The 17087-nt window shown below is 35.3% G+C and overlaps 1 protein-coding gene across 3 annotated transcripts; it reads left to right on the forward strand.

The window, feature by feature from the left end:
- The first annotated feature begins 241 nt into the window (after positions 1-241).
- Positions 242-16931, forward strand: LOC118269662 (WW domain-containing adapter protein with coiled-coil homolog). 3 transcript variants are annotated; one of them, XM_035585083.2, is made up of 10 exons: positions 242-438; positions 549-582; positions 1224-1485; positions 2247-2555; positions 12917-13078; positions 13164-13303; positions 13385-13613; positions 13713-13858; positions 13943-14088; positions 14367-16931. In XM_035585083.2, the coding sequence occupies exons 1-10, from the start codon at positions 398-400 to the stop codon at positions 14440-14442; spliced, it is 1545 nt and encodes a 514-aa protein (XP_035440976.1). In that variant the 5' UTR covers positions 242-397; the 3' UTR covers positions 14443-16931. The 3 variants fall into 3 exon arrangements, with proteins under 3 accessions (XP_035440976.1, XP_035440817.1, XP_035440895.1); XM_035584924.2 differs by having other exon boundaries at positions 243-438; positions 13146-13303; XM_035585002.2 differs by having other exon boundaries at positions 243-438; positions 13146-13303; positions 13961-14088.
- The last annotated feature ends 156 nt before the right edge of the window (positions 16932-17087 follow it).

Here is a 17087-nt window from a genome sequence, read left to right on the forward strand (position 1 = left end):
ATAGGTAAATTTTTAATTCAGGTTATGCAATGTCGGTGTTTTAAAATAAAAAGAAAACAGAAAATTTATTAGCTTACAAAAGTCGTCTATATTTTAGCAACGACGATATTAAAATATTTTTTGTCACAAAACTCGTAAATTATACTGAAATTATTATGCCAATGCATTAACTATTAACCATAGACTCAACGTAACCTCTATCATCATCAAAGCGTCGATCATCGACATATTTTTTATCTCGCTCGCTTTTCGACTGACTCTTTCTTGCTTGAGTGTCTTGAATGTGACATGGCGTCCATCAAGATATTACACGGCCTTCTGTAAAACTGTTTTTAATGACAGTGGTTTCATTTGGCATTTTATTACTGAGGCCGTATTAAATCGTACATTTGCATTGATGGTAATGCATGCAAGGAAACCGCAGCGAATAAGTGATGGGTATGATATGGTTTTCAATGCTTCGGCTTTGCAGTCTGTAGATGGCGGTCGCCGATTTGAGTTTTACTATAATTTAGGTGAATGTAATAAATGTTTTTGTCTGTTTTCAGGTACTTTGAGAAGCATCAGTCCCATCCGTATCAGGTATGACCCTTATTTCTTCTGTATACAATTGCAGACGCATTACCAAAGATGATGGTTAAACCTTGCCTGAATTATGTACTCCACTCTACGTAATAATTGATCCCGACTATTCTTTTCCTGTTTTTAACAACAACATTTGTTCAGCGGTTACTAAAATGATTAATATCAAAGTTTCATGCTACTTACTAGTTCTCATGAAAATATACCTAATATTTGTACATCATTCTTGACCTAATCGAATTATAGATATGTACTTGTAAAGAGGACATTGGACAATATTCTTTTCATGTTTAAACGTTGAGGAATTATTGTAACGATGTTTTTCTTTAGTTTAAACATTAATAACACTTCAACATAAAACTACTCTTGTTTACATGCATTCACCATCACAGTTTGTGATTGTATTTGTATCAAATCAAGTCTTACGTTTTCTTAGTTCACCAATCAAACATTCGCATAATTAGAAATTCTGTAGCTTTCTTTTTATTATTGTTTACATTTGTTTGTAATGGCAAAACATAAAAGTGTCTTAGAAATGATTATGTAGTGGAACTAAGCATTGTTGTTGATGCAGCTTATTAAAGTATAAAGTAGGTAGTTATATTATACATTATTGCTTAAAAAGTGTTTTCTTTGAACAGAAATACAATTCAAAAAGTGAAAGAAGAGCAGCCAATGATTATGTCTCTTCTGAAAACCGATACACTCCTCTTCGATCCCCTAATGGTAATGTGTCCGCACATGGTCACAACACACACTCCAGTCAATCAGGCCATGGACACCACCACTACAGTCATGTGGCTGATGACAGAGGATATCCATCATCCAGGAATGTTTACCTACAGAAGGGTTCTGAAAAGGAGAGAGATAGAGACTACAAATCCTCTAGAAATAAGTATACAGGTATGATTTCTTTACCATCTTCATCTATCTTGTGTCTAGGAAATTGTCTTAACCTAAGAATGTTTAAAAATAAATAATGGAGTTTAATATTTAGGTTCTTCCAACAATATTTAACAAAATAATACCTTTTACAGAAGTTCAAACTCAAATCATTTATTGCATTCATGTGTAGTTTGCTAATTTAGTATACAACCTACAATTTAGGGAAATGTTTGTTCATATGGATTTTTGATAATTAACTTACAATTTATGTGAATGGTCAACTTAATATAAACAAAACAAAGTAATGTTTTAATTATGAAACATTTATTTGCAATTATATTATATTATATTATTATATTATATATATAAATAAATTGCTTACTCAGAGTAAATTAAATAAAACACTTTGTTTACTTCTCTTAAGTTTTATTAATAAGATCTTTGCAAAGTTTAGCTGTTTACCTAAACAGTTAATTATTATTAGTTAGAACTAAACACAGTTATAACATTAAAATTGGAGGTAAATAATTTGTCACTATTACTTCTACATTATGCTGAAATAAATGGTTGTCCAAAAATTTATTTTAGCTAAAGTAGTTGTATGTACTACCTAGTTTTAAAGTTAGTTATTGTCATTGTTTTACTGAAATGAGACATTGCACAGCGATTGTTTCACTGCATCAATATGCGAATTATTATTTTATGCAAATGGCTTGCAAAAAAAAAAAACAGAAGTAGAAAACAATGAATATTAATTTTACTATTTAATATAATTTCAGATAGTGTCAGATCACCGAAGGAACGTAGCAAAGACAGTGAGAGAGAGAGAAGTAATCATGAACGAAATGAACCAGATAAAAAGAATAGGACTAGTGGCATGAACATTAGTGTTAGTAGGAGTAGTAAATATGAGAAGAGAAGTGCACCTTCAGCAAGTGTTTCTGGCCGTGAATGGTCAGAGCATATTAGTTCATCAGGGAAGAAGTATTATTATAACTGTATCAGTGAAGTGTCACAGTGGGAAAAGCCTAGAGAATGGGACTCCAGGAGAACGTCATCCAAAGATTCAACATATTCATCAAGAAGCAGTAAGTACCTACTATTTACATTATTCTCTATATGGTGCAGTGAGGAGAGATGCTGAAGTGGTTTGGTCTTCCAATGTAGTGAAAGAATGGATGAATACTTATTAGGAAAGAAGTGAATTAAGTGAGAATGCATGGCACAGTGTGTACAGTGTGTCTCAAATGGACATTACATTAACTAAATTTATTTTGTTGATAAATATTGAAAAGGGTCAAATAAAAACACTATTTATTGAACGGGCAGGCCTAAAGAGATTGATGAAAGGAAATTAGGTATATTTACTCAATATATTCTTCCTTTCTCCCATTTGAGATACAAGTATCTAAATAGATGTTGAATGTGATATTTTTACAGTACATCAATATCTATATGATAGCTGCACATTCATTTTGTGCATTACACACAACATGTGGATTAAAATGTTATTTGGGTATATTAAATTAAATTATCTCTTAACTCTGATGAATTTTTGACTGGAAAATCTGAACTACATTTTGATATTTTTATTTTTAAATTCTATCTGTGTTTAAACTCAATTTGCACATATCTAACTTTTTCATTATAACAATATAGCTCTTCTTTGACTGTCCCGATGAGCATGTCTATGTTTTCTTTCATACAGTATAAACATGTTTCTACAATAGCCAAACAATAAAAGATTAATAAATTTTTAGTGATTTATCACTGTAAATAGTGAAATTCATTCATTAAATGATAAACTTAGTTGTCATAATAAATTATTTTCCAAACAAATTCTAAGAAACAAGTAAAATAGTTACTTAGATAATCCCACACCCATATTCCATGGGAGTAGGGGGAAACCACAGATTGCCATATTCAAATATATTGGTTGTGGAATTTTGCAAAGTCAAGATGCATAGACTAGATCTCATATAGCTAGTTATTATTAAATTACAAATTGTGAATATCTCACCCTTCTGACCTGGGACCCACAACATAACTGTGTTGTATGCAACACAAGTGGGTATGCATATTATATTTATGTACCAGTAACTGTTTGTCTTTTTTATTGTTTATTTATTTATATAACATGGAAGACTTACAGTTAGTAAAATTAACAATAACAACAGGTTAGTAATTTGGTGTGAGTACTGTTAATAAGATATTAAAAGTAACCCACATGGAAAAATAATACAACAATACAGACCCTGCAGACAATCTGATTTCCAAACATAAGAGAAAATAAATCTAAAATATCTATTGCTGCTTGAATTGTAGTCTAAGAGCTCGTACACACTTAATCGCGGGTGCGGGTGGGGTCGCGAAATATGAAACATATGTCACGACAAGTTTTCCCATATAACACGTTTGAACTTACCTGAGATGGCGCGATGGAATTGCGAGTACCACCGCTAGTCTTACGTGAACACAAACATACGACTTTATGCGTTTGATACCACCGCGAGCAGACTGCGCGCGCTAGTCGCTAGGTTGCCCGCTACTTACACCGCTCCTGCGTTTTATACCTGAACACTTCTATATCCGATTTTTTTTTCTACTACCGCGCCCGCGTGCCGCTTTGGATAAGTTTTAAAATCTGCAAATGTCATTCAAAGTATAGCTAAAAATAAAACTTATTAAATATAATATAATATTCAATACAAATTGATTCGATAAATATAGTTAATTTTTGTCTATATAATGTTTACATATTGCGTTTACCTTACATGATAACAATGTAATTATATTACTATAGGTACATGCAACTATTATACTAGATAACGACCAGTTTATAACTATGATCTGGAACTCAATATATCATGTAATACATATTTGAAATTGTAAAATAAACATGACTTGGTTAAACTTATTTGCATAGCAGCTAATCTCGCGCGATTTCCGACACTGCTCGGCTCGGCCAATAGCTTTCCTAGAAAATGAACTATCAAACATAAAAATAATAATTCAATACGAATCAGTAGTCCCAGAGATTAGCGCGTTTAGCCAAACAAACAGCAAATACACAAACTCTTCAGTTTTAGATTTTTATTATTACTATCGTAAAGCATACTATATTAATTTAAAATAAGGGTGCGCGTCCGCGCATGCTGCCGCTGCTCATGAGGAAGACTTAGTGTTGGGTAAATAGCCGGCTACTTTGAGTTATTATCGATTATAATCCATTAATAGCCATTAATAGCCTACCAATGGATGATAACCCTGCTATTAATATATAGTTAAAAAAATAAATGCTTTTTTTGTTTTATTGTAAAATCTGTGGGTGTAAACATAAATTGTGTGCGTGTACGCAGTGTGATTCAACATATTGTTATTCTTTTTATTTATTTTCACTATTTGTATATGAAAAAGTGTTAATAATAAAATAAATAAGTACACATTTTTCACATTCACGGGAAATTCAGTTTTGTTAATTTAGAGATCCTATACTATAAAAAATATAATTACTATTGACACATCGCTTTGTGATTTAACCATATACCTAATTAATTATTTTTACCTATAAAATAATTTTAACCGATACGTAAAAATGTAAGGTACATTAAGTAAGTTAGTTATTAGCTATTTTGAGTCGATAGTAGGTAACATGCATGCGCACTTCCGACGTTTGGCTCCTAAGTTGGAACGGACGGGGGCTGCACTTAAGTGGCTCCTGCCCAACCGCTGGGGGCCAAACGCCTCCTGCCGGAGGTTGTACGCGGGGATCGTGCGGTCCATGGCCCTCTACGGCGCCCCTGTGTGCCGAACCTGATGCGGCGGCCAGCTCGGGCGCTGCTCACGTCCCAGAGGGTCATGGCCATCCGGGTGATTCGCGGATATCGCACGATCTCCGGAGAGGCGGCTAACCTCCTTGCCGGACTACTGCCGTGGGATTTGGAGGCGAAGGTGCTTGCGCGCGTTTTCTGTTTGCGCGCTGGGGCGAAACTCCACTGCCGCGCCAGATTAGTGCGTGGCGGGACGAGCTCCGGCGCGATCTCATGGCGGAATGGCAGCAACGACTGTCGCAACCGAGGGCTGGGCTCGCTGTCATTGCAGCGATAAGTCCCCTCTTTGAGGAGTGGCTTGAGAGGCACCACGGCGTCCTCACCTACCGCCTGACGCAGGTGCCGGTTACCGGACATAGAGTTTCCGTAGGTTCCTGTTTCTGATTGGGTGGGAGGAAACGCCCGGGTGTCATCACTGCGAGGACCGCCCGAAGGACACGGTGGAGCATACGGTGGCGGTTTGCCCTGCGTGGGCTGAGCAGAGCCAGACCAGAACCAGACCCGTGCGTGCGGCGCATCACGTTCCGCGCGCGCATCAAAGAGCCATCAGACCACCACAGATGGGGCCCAGTAGGGGTGATGCCTGATCCGTAGTTGCGGACTACCTAGCGGGTTTACCGGAGCTCCGGTTCGAAATGCAGATGTAGGAACGGGGTGGTTTTTTGTCAGTAAGAGTCTTACACTCCCTCTCGCCTCACCTAAGGCGAGAGAAGTCATTGGATGATATCCGCCCTCAAAAAAAAAGGAGGTAACATTCATCCCCGCACCCCCGCACCGCAGAAAAAATAACGTTATATATCACACAACTGGAATTTGGAAAACAGACCGTCAAGTATAGATACGGAAAGTGATTTCCACATGGATTCGGAACCTTTCTATCCAACATCAGAAATCGATGAAATATCCTGTGACTGTAATGAACCTGGGGGCCTACTCCGGTTCTCGAATCCGAAGTTTCGTTTAATCTTCGGCCGTAGTTTTTATTGGTTTACTGATAGAATTACTTGAAATAACGTTTTATTTTTAATTTCATATCAAAACCTATTATTTATTTTCATTTCATTCGTTCATTTTAGTTCCCCAAAGTTCGCAATAAATAGAATTGTAGTACAAAATCTGCGAAGTTGCGGACGAAACTTCGCTTTTCGTTGAATTAGAGTAGGCCTGCAACTGCAGGCCTACTTTTAAATTGCACATTTATTTACTATAAAGAAAGATGATGAAAATGAAGTCTAATCTGACAGTCCTAAGCCTGAAAACCATGAAGGGAAATTTTCAATCACTAAAATAACATTAATAGCAGGGTTATCAGCCAAAATTGGCTATTAATGGCTATTAACTGCTTTTAATCGATTATTAGCCAAATGATATTAACCGGATTATTATCATTGCCCATCACTAGGAAGACTCCATCTTTGACTCGAAACTAGTAGAGCTTTTCTCAGTACAGTTAAATTTTCACTGGGGCGCCAGTCCCCAAGTTACTGGAATTACTTTAAATCCATCTAGTGATTAAATTTGGCATTATAAGTACTATTATAAACTACCAGATGGCTCTGTATTAAATGTTTATGATCGCTTTCGATATGTACTTTTTATTATATTATTATTAACGAAACAAACATTTCCATTAACTTATTGGTATTTTTCTATTCTGCACAATTTACTATAAAATAAATCTTCTCGATAATTACAACATATCTTGTGAAATAAAGATTTATAAGGTTAAATTATTTTTCAATAAGTATTGGTGAATTTAACCTTTATTTTCTTAATATAGTATTAAAGATATAGATAGATTACACTATTAACAAGGATCAGAGTCGTATTATTCCTAAGGCGCCATGAGACTCCCATTGAGGGGTGGTAGCTCAAAAAGAAGTTAGAGACGTCTATGAGGTGCTTGCCCTCTTTTGATGATGGGTAGAAAGCTTCACAAAGCACCTAGTTTTTTTTGGGGAGAAAACCAAGGGAGTGTGGGTTTCTTACCTCACAAAAACACTATGGTGGCCACCATCAACACCTATAAAGGCCACCAGGTCTTTTGATAGACCAGCTGCTGTTATACTATGGGGGCATTACAACTGTTATGGCAAATCGCTAGGCAGACGTGTAGCTTCTCTGTGCATAGCGGCACGTGACCACTATGCCACCGTCTTCTCTAAGGTCACTTCCGTGCAGTGCTTGCCTGTCGCGGTCTCTAGATTTAATCCACCTCTGACAAGGATAATTACCCAGATTGAGTCTAAACTATACCGAAAAATTATATATATTTTAAAATTAATACTCTCAAGATTATTAGACTTGTGGAAAGCAAAAATGTAATCATATTTTAGGAAATTATTTAAAATATCTAAATAATGGTCAACGATTAGGAGAATGAAAAAGTAACTGAGAAATTAGAATTAGTAAAAGAGAGTACTTTCCTGGGAATCACCGTAGACGACAAATTGCAATGGGGTCCTCACATTACATCTCTAGCGGGACGATTAAGCTCTGCAGCTTATGCTGTCTGGAAAATCCGACAGTTAACCGACATACACACGACAAGACTAGTGTACTTCAGTTACTTCCATAGCATCATGTTGTATAGCATTTTGCTGAGGGGACAGGCTGCTGACATTGAGTCAATTTTTATTTTACAAAAGCGCGCCGTCAGATCTACATATATACAATCTTGGTCGTCGCGAATCTCTCAGGGAAAAGTTTAAGGAGATCAATATTATGACCGTTCCATGTCAATTTATCTATGAAAATATTATGTATGTTAGGAAAAATCTAAACTTGTTTGACAAAGTGTCTGACAGACACAATTATGAAACTAGACATAAGGATAGATTGAGCCAGCTATTCTTTAAATTGGCAAAAATAAGTAAGTTGTTCATGGGATTCTGTGTTAAATGTTATAACAAAATTCCAGAGGAAATAAAACACCTAAAGGAAAGACAATTTAAATTATGTATTAAAAAAACGATGTGTAGACTAGCATACTACAAATTGAATGATGTATAGAGGATAAAAATGCTTGGAGGCATGCTGGTCCGGCTCCACAGGGTAACGAAAATGAAAAAAAAAAAAAACTAATTCCAATAATGTAGTAATATAACCATGTTATATCATATGTGTTCTGTTAACACCTTAGACGCCATGTCGGACAACGCTGTCCGACACTAGTGGAGGAATAGCCTTTAACAGTTTTTTGTTGGCAATGAAGGTGTTAAATTTGATACAATCATTGTTAATGTGAGAGCCCTGTAATTAACTAAAACTGAATTTGACTAGTAGAATGCACTTGTGCCAGCTTGGAGTTGTCATGCTCACTCAAAGGTCTCATTGGCGGTGTCACGGGCATTGGATCGCTCGATTCCCTGCAATATGGTTGAGTTGGGCGGTGCTGGTGTACGTGTCATGTTCGTGAACGGGTGCTGTCAACTGGGACTGTTCAGCTCCAGACTGCATTGATTTTGTTGTCCTCAAGGTTATTTTCTTTTTCATTCCCTTTGACTGAATATTAGTTTTACATTGTTCTCACATAATTGAAGCAATCGAAACAATGTAACCAAGAATTGTATTGTGAATCTGATTGAAAAAGAGTAACCTATGGAGTTTCTTGCTTGTTCTTCTCCATAGGAATCTACACTTTGGAACAAGCAAATAGCTTCACTAGAGGACTGACCGACAGACAGACGTTATTAATATTATTATATTTGCTTTGTCGTTCAAAAGTGCCTTCCTGGTCTATTTGAAATAAATACTTTGTAACTTTTGCATTTACTTGTGTAGGGAGATTAATATGGCATTGATTGAATATAATGAATGCACAATTGTACAAAAAGGAAGAAGTGCATGTTTTGCCATTATCCAATTAAGGTTCAAGGTTGATTTTACTACAATTATGTAATGCACAACATTGTTGATGTTAAATAGTATACACACAAAGTTGAGATTGCTGACAATTATTTGTGCTCACAACATAAGTGCAATCACATTGTTGTAATGAAAGAGATCATATTTGTTAAACATCACAATATACAGTAACTAGACATTATTATTAGATGCACTCTTGATTTTTCTGTAAATTCGGTACTTTTACATTTAAATATATGTTTTTTTTACAAGTATCCCTGAAATCGATGTCCTAATAGCACCAAGTGATTGACATGGTACTAGTTAGCATAAACATTATAAAATTCTTAATAATATACTTTTAAATTACAGTCATTTCTGTGTTATCTACAAAAAATTACACCCTGTGCGTGTTTGTCCATTGTTGCTATAAATATTTATTTTTGGTCTGTATTTTTTTTTATGTTATGCTTAGTATGGGGTGTCACTAGAAAGACACCAAAGCAAAAAATGTGATTAAAAATATTTTTGTCTGTTTGTCTGTATGAATGTTCATGCATTACGCAAAAGCTACCGGTCCTATTATGATGAAACTTTGTATAATAATACTTTAATATCCTGGGCACAACACGGTACCAAAAAAGTATAAACACTAAATTATTTTATTTATTTTCAGCCATGGTCGTCCCACTGCAGGGCAAAGGCCTCCCTACCTACATAAACACTAAAAACAAACTTAATTCTGTGGGTAGATAGATCCCTACACACATATCTGTACTAAACGCAAATATAAGTTTGTCGCATGTTAGGTTATCCGTAGTGGACTTTACGCTATTAGTATAGAGTCGATGGTTGAAATTAGCTTGAACCGCTGGCAGTACGCGCGTGACGCGGGACGCTGCGCTGGGTATCGTTTATGTCGCAGGAGGATTGTAAAATCCGGAAGATTGTAAAAAGGGTGGTGTCAAAATGTAAATCCAAGATGGCCGCTGTTCAAAATTGTCAACTTTTCGTCATAGGTGTTGATTTGAGATTTTTATGGGTGGTAAAATTTGGCAAATCGTTGTTTATTAAGAATTCAAGTAAATAAATTATATAATTACAGTGTTTATTGACTCTCTATACTTAATATTATAAAATTGTAGTTAAATTTTCGGAACTATTGCTTTGCTTCCAAAATCAGAGAGCTATCTTGGTATCACATGAACATGTCATGACCTGTGGAACTATCTTAATTTTTGACATTATGTACTTCAATCCAAGATGACTTTAACTGACTTTTCTATATTATTCAGTATGGAATCCAGATCCTGGGAACTATACCTAACTATACAAGGTGCGGCTGACAGATTCAGTAACGTTTCGTATCACTCTTGAAAGTTGCTGCGATTTAAAAATTATGCCTTAATATTTTAGCTGTATCACATTCGTATTATGTTAAATCATTCGGAAGCGTAGTTAATTAAATTAAAACCAACCGGAATGTTCTACTATTTAATTAAAATCTAATGAAATGAAAAATAAAGTACAGTGTTATGCGTATAACGTAAAGCCATAGTCGTGTTTAGTGATGGGATGTACGGCTACGATGGATAGGTAGTCGAGGTTTTTTTAGAATAAAAAACGAAAATCCTGCGTCGTTCAATTATCATTCTTAAAAAACCTTTAATTATGTGGGTAAATCTACTGTAGACGCGGCTCTCTCTGCCCAAACCACAGTGACATTATCTGAGCAGAAATAAGTAGTAGGCATTTTTCTAGACATTTCCGGCGCCATTGATAATGCGTGATGGTACTTAATCTAACATATACAAACTAATATACGCTTGTTTTCTTCACGGTTCTTTAAAACTGAAACTCTGAAACACCTCAGGGCTCGGTCATATAATATTTATTTTGACAATTATATACACGTAGTTAGACTGCACAACTAAATAACACACACATTTAATAAAAAAATTAAAGAGAATTAAATGTATGCTGCGAGTATCGATAGCGATAAAAAAAGATTTTTCTAATGTCCATCCCTAAAGAGAGACGTCAACGTCATACAGGCATCTGTCAGCCGCACCTTGTTAGAGCGCATAGGGTATAGTTATGAATATTCCGACCTCACAGATGTTATTTTATTACAACAAAAGTCTTTTTCAACCTTTGCGCAAGATTCAATTGTATAAGGGTTGAAAAACCGTATCCGTTATTTGCATTGAACTGAACGGCCCAAACGTTCGGTGAATGGGTCGAAAACAATATAGTATTTGAGCCACGTTTTCAATACAAGTTTTTTAGTATTGAAATACCCGTGAGCTGGCCTTCAAAATCGTGTGACCCCCACCTATGGGATATTTTAATTGGGTTTATGTGGAGCGACACATCTGCGCAGATATTGCGGCCATTGCCGCTTTATTAAAATATACATACACAAATTTATTTTATGTTTAAAACAGATTTTCTGATTACGCTTAATTCGCTTTTGTCGCGGGATTCCTGAGATAATTTTCTAAACGCTAAGGCCAGTATGTCCCTTCGTCCTTGGCTTTTTGTAGCGATACTGTTGCGTTTATATTGATACAGTAGCGCGTTGGTGTCACTATTGTAACGCGTTGTAATGCGACTAACATGCGTTAGAAGAAATGTCGCAGTGGGTAGTAATGAAAAGGGGCGGCCATAGCCGGACATCGGCAATATTCCGTATCGCCGAGCTTAGGAGTATGATATGAACTATATATAAAAATTAACAAACAAATTCTATCCAGTTTTATTAAATAGAAAATAATCAAATTCATAATAAATTTTGTGCCCATTCTAATAAAATTGATTAAACCTAAGCTATGAGTCAGAAATAGTACCTAAATATATACAAAGCTTTTCACACTACCTAAATGCACATTTCTTTTGGTGTAGATGGAAGGTGGACCACAATATTTTCCATTTTATATTTCCTCTTAAAATAATGCTTTTGTCATACTAAAAGAATGTGAGGGTTAATGTATGGTTATTACTCTTTCTCACTTTGGATAAAAAAGATTGTAGTCTGGAATAACACTTGTTATTTGGCATCACGAGTACTCAGGCGGAGCCACCAGTAGAAACTTGCGCCTCATCTAATTCGCGTCGCTGTTGAAAAAGTTTCGTTTTGGGAGTTTATTTCGTCTAATGTAACGTGAAAAAATTATTGATTTAAAAATATTTTTCTTACATCCCGTTGCGATTTGTAAAAAATCTAGCTTTTGCTCTTTTTCTTAAAACTATTTCCATAAAAAATAGCCTTACTCAATAGACGAAAGAATTCGAAGTTGAAACAAAATTGACACCTTCACCAAGAACCTAAAAGAGCACAAGATGTTTTTGAGAGTTGAATTGAACCTGGAAGCTAGTTACTTTTTATTAGAAACTGGTATATATTATAATATGTAGTATTTTAATTACGCTACAGTATGACATAGGGTTCAACCTGGAAGAATATTTGTATGTTGAGTGAATAAATAAATATTATTTCCTCTGCCTTCTCAAGCTTAAAAATAAAAATAACTTTTAGCCCAATCCTATTTTTATCGATATTCACTTATCTACTTATTATAAGTTAAAATGTTTCTACAGTAGGTTTTTAATTGCTGATATCAGTTATTTGTAATTCTTTAATATAAAGGCACACAACATAAATATTTATCTTCATTGATAATCATGCATCTACTGATATTTATGTACAAAAATGTTACATACCTTTATTCCTAAAGGAAAAACAATTAATTTGTGATATTTCCATTGTTCAGGTCGGGATAAGAGATCAAGTTCAAGATCAGGCAGAAGAGAAGCAGAAAAATCTAGTAAAAGAACGAATAGTGCTTCGGAGAGATACTGGAATAGCAGTAGAGACGAAGAGGTGCACGATCGATCTAGACCAAAACATTCGGCGACTCCACATGACGGAAAAGGTGAACCAATCGTTTGGCTTAATGGATATTAATATAAATTTTTGTTAATAGAGTCTTTTGTCAATAGATGGACAATCATTACAAGATATGGACATCTCGCCGGACAGGAGTACGCCACTCTCTGAGAATTCGTATGGAGCCAGGGATACAAATTCATCTGTACGGAATAATGCAGAGAACAATTCGGTTCCGCCTGTTGTTGTACTCGACAATTCAAATCAGCCGGTATGTTTCATGCACTACATCTAGTTTTTGCGAAATTGTTTGATAGCTGTTGTAACTAACGTTTGGTATTTAATATTACAGAGTGGCTCGCTACTAGCAGCGGCGTTACCCCGAATTGTTGCGGTGCAGCCACAGGTGACGTTACCGCCCGTCAATAACAATGGCGCGACGGTTTCGCCTATCTGTGACGGTACTCGCAGTGGTTCGGGAACGCCACATCGCGACCCGGGGCCACCGACGCCAACACACTCTGAAAATATAGATCCCCATGCGCCACCACTACACCTAGATACCGCGTTACCTAGAAAAAGTAAGCTACATATATTTAGTTACCCTTAGCAATATCAAATTAACTATATCTGAAATTGTTTTGGATATGAATACTAAATATGTAATATTTGTGTTCTAGTGGAATGTCTAGGAAGTTATTCACAAGTGGTGGGTGGTACACTTCATCATGCGCCGCCTATGCTGACGCCGTCGCTCATCAATTACGTGCGGGCAGATTTAACGTCACATGTTTCTGGCTGGCCAGCAGATATTCTAGAAAAACAGGTAAAGCAGAAACTGCCTCTCTATCTTTATCTGATTAATTTATTTTATAATATCATTAATTGTAGGTAAAATTAATGACTTTAGTTTACTATTTTGTACCAGGCCAACAAGTTCACTGAAGAAGCATATCAGCTAGGATGCTTGCAATGCACACGGGTATCCGCTGAGCTGAAGTGTTCTAGGTCACTTGTCCGCCACACGGAGATAAGGGCCACGTTACAGGAACAAAAGTAAGTAAATTATATTAGCGGAGAATTGGTTTGTCTTGATAATTAATATTGACAAAGATGTTCAGGTAATTGTAGAATTTTTATGTCTTATCAAAAAAAAAAAACATTAAGCAACTATAATTATTATGGTATACACAATACAATTATTTATTGATAGGTGCTTGAGTCATTAACAATTTTAAATACAGTAAAATAGACCCGTTTTGTTATATAAATCAATTGTTTTGGTCAAAATATATTTTAAGGTATATGTACAATAAAATGTTTGATGCCCACAGAATAATGTACCTGCGGCAGCAGATCTCACGGCTAGAGGAGCTCAAGTCGCAGAATTCGTTCATGTCAGAGGACTAGGATTTGTGGCGGGGACGCCGCGCTCCCCCGCCGCTCTCCTCGCGCTGCCGCCTAATACGCGCGCTGCATTTCCCACCCTCCCGGGGGAATTTTCACATGTCAATGCTAAACATTGTTCATTCCGTTCACTTTCTATGTAATTTAGATCGAATTATTACTCTTGTGTTGTGTGATTTGATGTTAAACACACGTTAAATACAATCCACTAAAGCATAGTATAAACCACAAAAACGATTGGTGGAAAAATTGTTCATTCCGTTCACTTTCTAAGTAATTTAGATCAAATAATTACTTTTGTATTGTGTGGTTTGATATCAAACACACATTAATACTAAAATCCACTAAAACATAGGATAAAAATTTAAACAATTCATGTGTATAAAGTAATGGTGATGAGGGGATGAAGATACAAGCAATTATAACCTTTCGGAAGAATTGAAATGTAATGAAATGAAAATAATGAATTGAAATGAATTGAATTGAATTGATGATGATTGATGAGGGGATGAAGTTACAAGGAATTTTGAACCTTTCGGAAGAATAGCCAACATTCTCTCTGTTAAGTTATTAATAATGAAAGTGTCTCTTTGTTATAGTATTTACAGTTATCCTTGTCAGTGGTTGTATGCAGAAGTTTTCAAGTTCGTACGTACTGTAGCCTCCTCCAGGAGTATGTGGTTGAGCAGTTGTATATATCCCCTCAGCCTGGCTGATCAACCTCCATGTTCAAGTGGTTAGCTATCAAATTACTCGATTATAAAGAGTTATTTATTTGCACTGCAAATATAGTAAGCAATGACGTTAGAATCGCCAGGATTTTACAATTTGAATTTAACGTACCTTAAATATTTTAATGTGGTTCTAAATTTCGGCTTCAACTTGATTTATATCAAAATGTGGATTAATCAATATAATTATGTAATTGTAATAGAAACGGAAGTATGTTTTGATGAAACTATTGTTTATGTAGATAGGTTAAGTAGGTATGACTGGACATACGGCGCAGCGCGCGTCGAGAAGCTGAGATCATAATTATATTTCTTTCTTCCCATAAATTTAATAATAGAGATGCGGACCAGGCAGAAATATATTTTATAGTCTCATTATTTGTCTCATCTGTCTCATTATTACGTCCTAAAACAATAACTAATAATTGAAAGTTTAGGAAAATAATTAAGTTTGATTTTTTACTATTGTTACTAAGTATTTGTCTTAAAAACGTGACACATTCGTCAGGTTGAAATTTATCAAAAGTGTGACTTTATTTTATTGCTGTTTAATAAAAATGTATGTTCGAATATTTGTCCGCTTCCCTATTACAAAATTTTTAAAACATTAAAAAATACTTTGACTTTAAAGTTTGCTTTCAGTAACCAAAATCTTGATACAAATAAAAGTAGAATATTATTAATGTATTATCCATTGGTTCAATCTTAGATTTAATGATTATTTGTCAATGAATGTAAGGGTACTACAGACTTTTGTAATGTGTTTACTGTAAATTAAATTATTAATTAATGTATTTGGTAGAGAATGATTTCAATAGTTCACATGCATCATGTTTACAAAATTTGCGATTAGTCGCTCCTTCACAAAAGATTCGGTCTCATTGCTCATGCGTCTGCCGCAGACGAGGTAATACTTGTCGCAGCTACTGTTCAGTTACGACCAACAAAATTCTTTAAAGAACCAAGTATTTTTAGTAATAAAATTTAAAAGAATTCAAGCCGTAATGTTAATTGACTTTAAATCTATAAAGCTTAAAGATCCTAGTAAAAGTAACATTTGCAAGCTTTGGATTTCGAGTACACACACACAGTGAAGTGAGGGGACTAAAATTCACTACATGAGTAAAATAGTGAATCATTATTTAGGTAAACAACTCCGGTCTAGGTCTTTCTAATTTTCTAATTGAATAGGGCTATTATATTGTTTGAACTGCTGAAAATACACACCGATACATAATATAATAAACAAATCAAAGGAAATACTACTGTGATATTCATTATTTCACATGTAATAATAGTGGATTTAAATAAAATATACATTAATGTATAAAAGGCCTGTGTGGAGCTGTATTTAGGAGCACGCTGTTTATAAATCACTTATTTATATTTTTAGGGCTTCTGAAATCAGGTCTCGGGCAAATTTTAAAAGAAACCCGATACGTCGTTCTGCTGTCGTCGTCTTTTAACTGTATTTTAGTGTTAACTAGGGACCTGTCAAATCGCCCGCCGTAAACTTAGGATAGTAAATATTTGAAATATATATAATATGCGACTAGTATTGTCGCCTCCACGCAGGACTTTCCTAGAAAATGTTTCTTTTCGCATACTGACAGCGCCCGCGCAGTCAGTCGACTGGCGATCGCTTCGTACTTGTGTTGTCGAGACGGTCGACGTGTCTACGCGAGCCCTAATTACATTGTGACCTTTTTTCATATAGAAATATGACAATTAAACCGGATTAAATAAATCAGTTTCTGATAACCCTGTGTATTCATTACTTAATTTCCAAAAATATATATCCTATCAATATATACATCTACACAGATGTTGGTAGCAGGGAAACCAAATTCTTGTTGGCAGCTAGTTAGGCAACACATTAATTTAATTTCCACTTGTATTTTATTGCCAACGATCCTA

The sequence above is a fragment of the Spodoptera frugiperda genome, chromosome 25 (genome assembly GCF_023101765.2).
Source record: "Spodoptera frugiperda isolate SF20-4 chromosome 25, AGI-APGP_CSIRO_Sfru_2.0, whole genome shotgun sequence".
NCBI lineage: Eukaryota > Metazoa > Arthropoda > Insecta > Lepidoptera > Noctuidae > Spodoptera > Spodoptera frugiperda.

Bases quoted from the DNA above. Each gene is read 5' to 3' on its own strand.
- LOC118269662 (XM_035584924.2), top strand. From the start codon at position 398: ATGGTAATGCATGCAAGGAAACCGCAGCGAATAAGTGATGG. The intron at 583-1,223 runs GTATGACCCTTA...TTCTTTGAACAG, and splicing joins ATCAGTCCCATCCGTATCAG to AAATACAATTCAAAAAGTGA. The intron at 1,486-2,246 runs GTATGATTTCTT...ATATAATTTCAG, and splicing joins CTCTAGAAATAAGTATACAG to ATAGTGTCAGATCACCGAAG.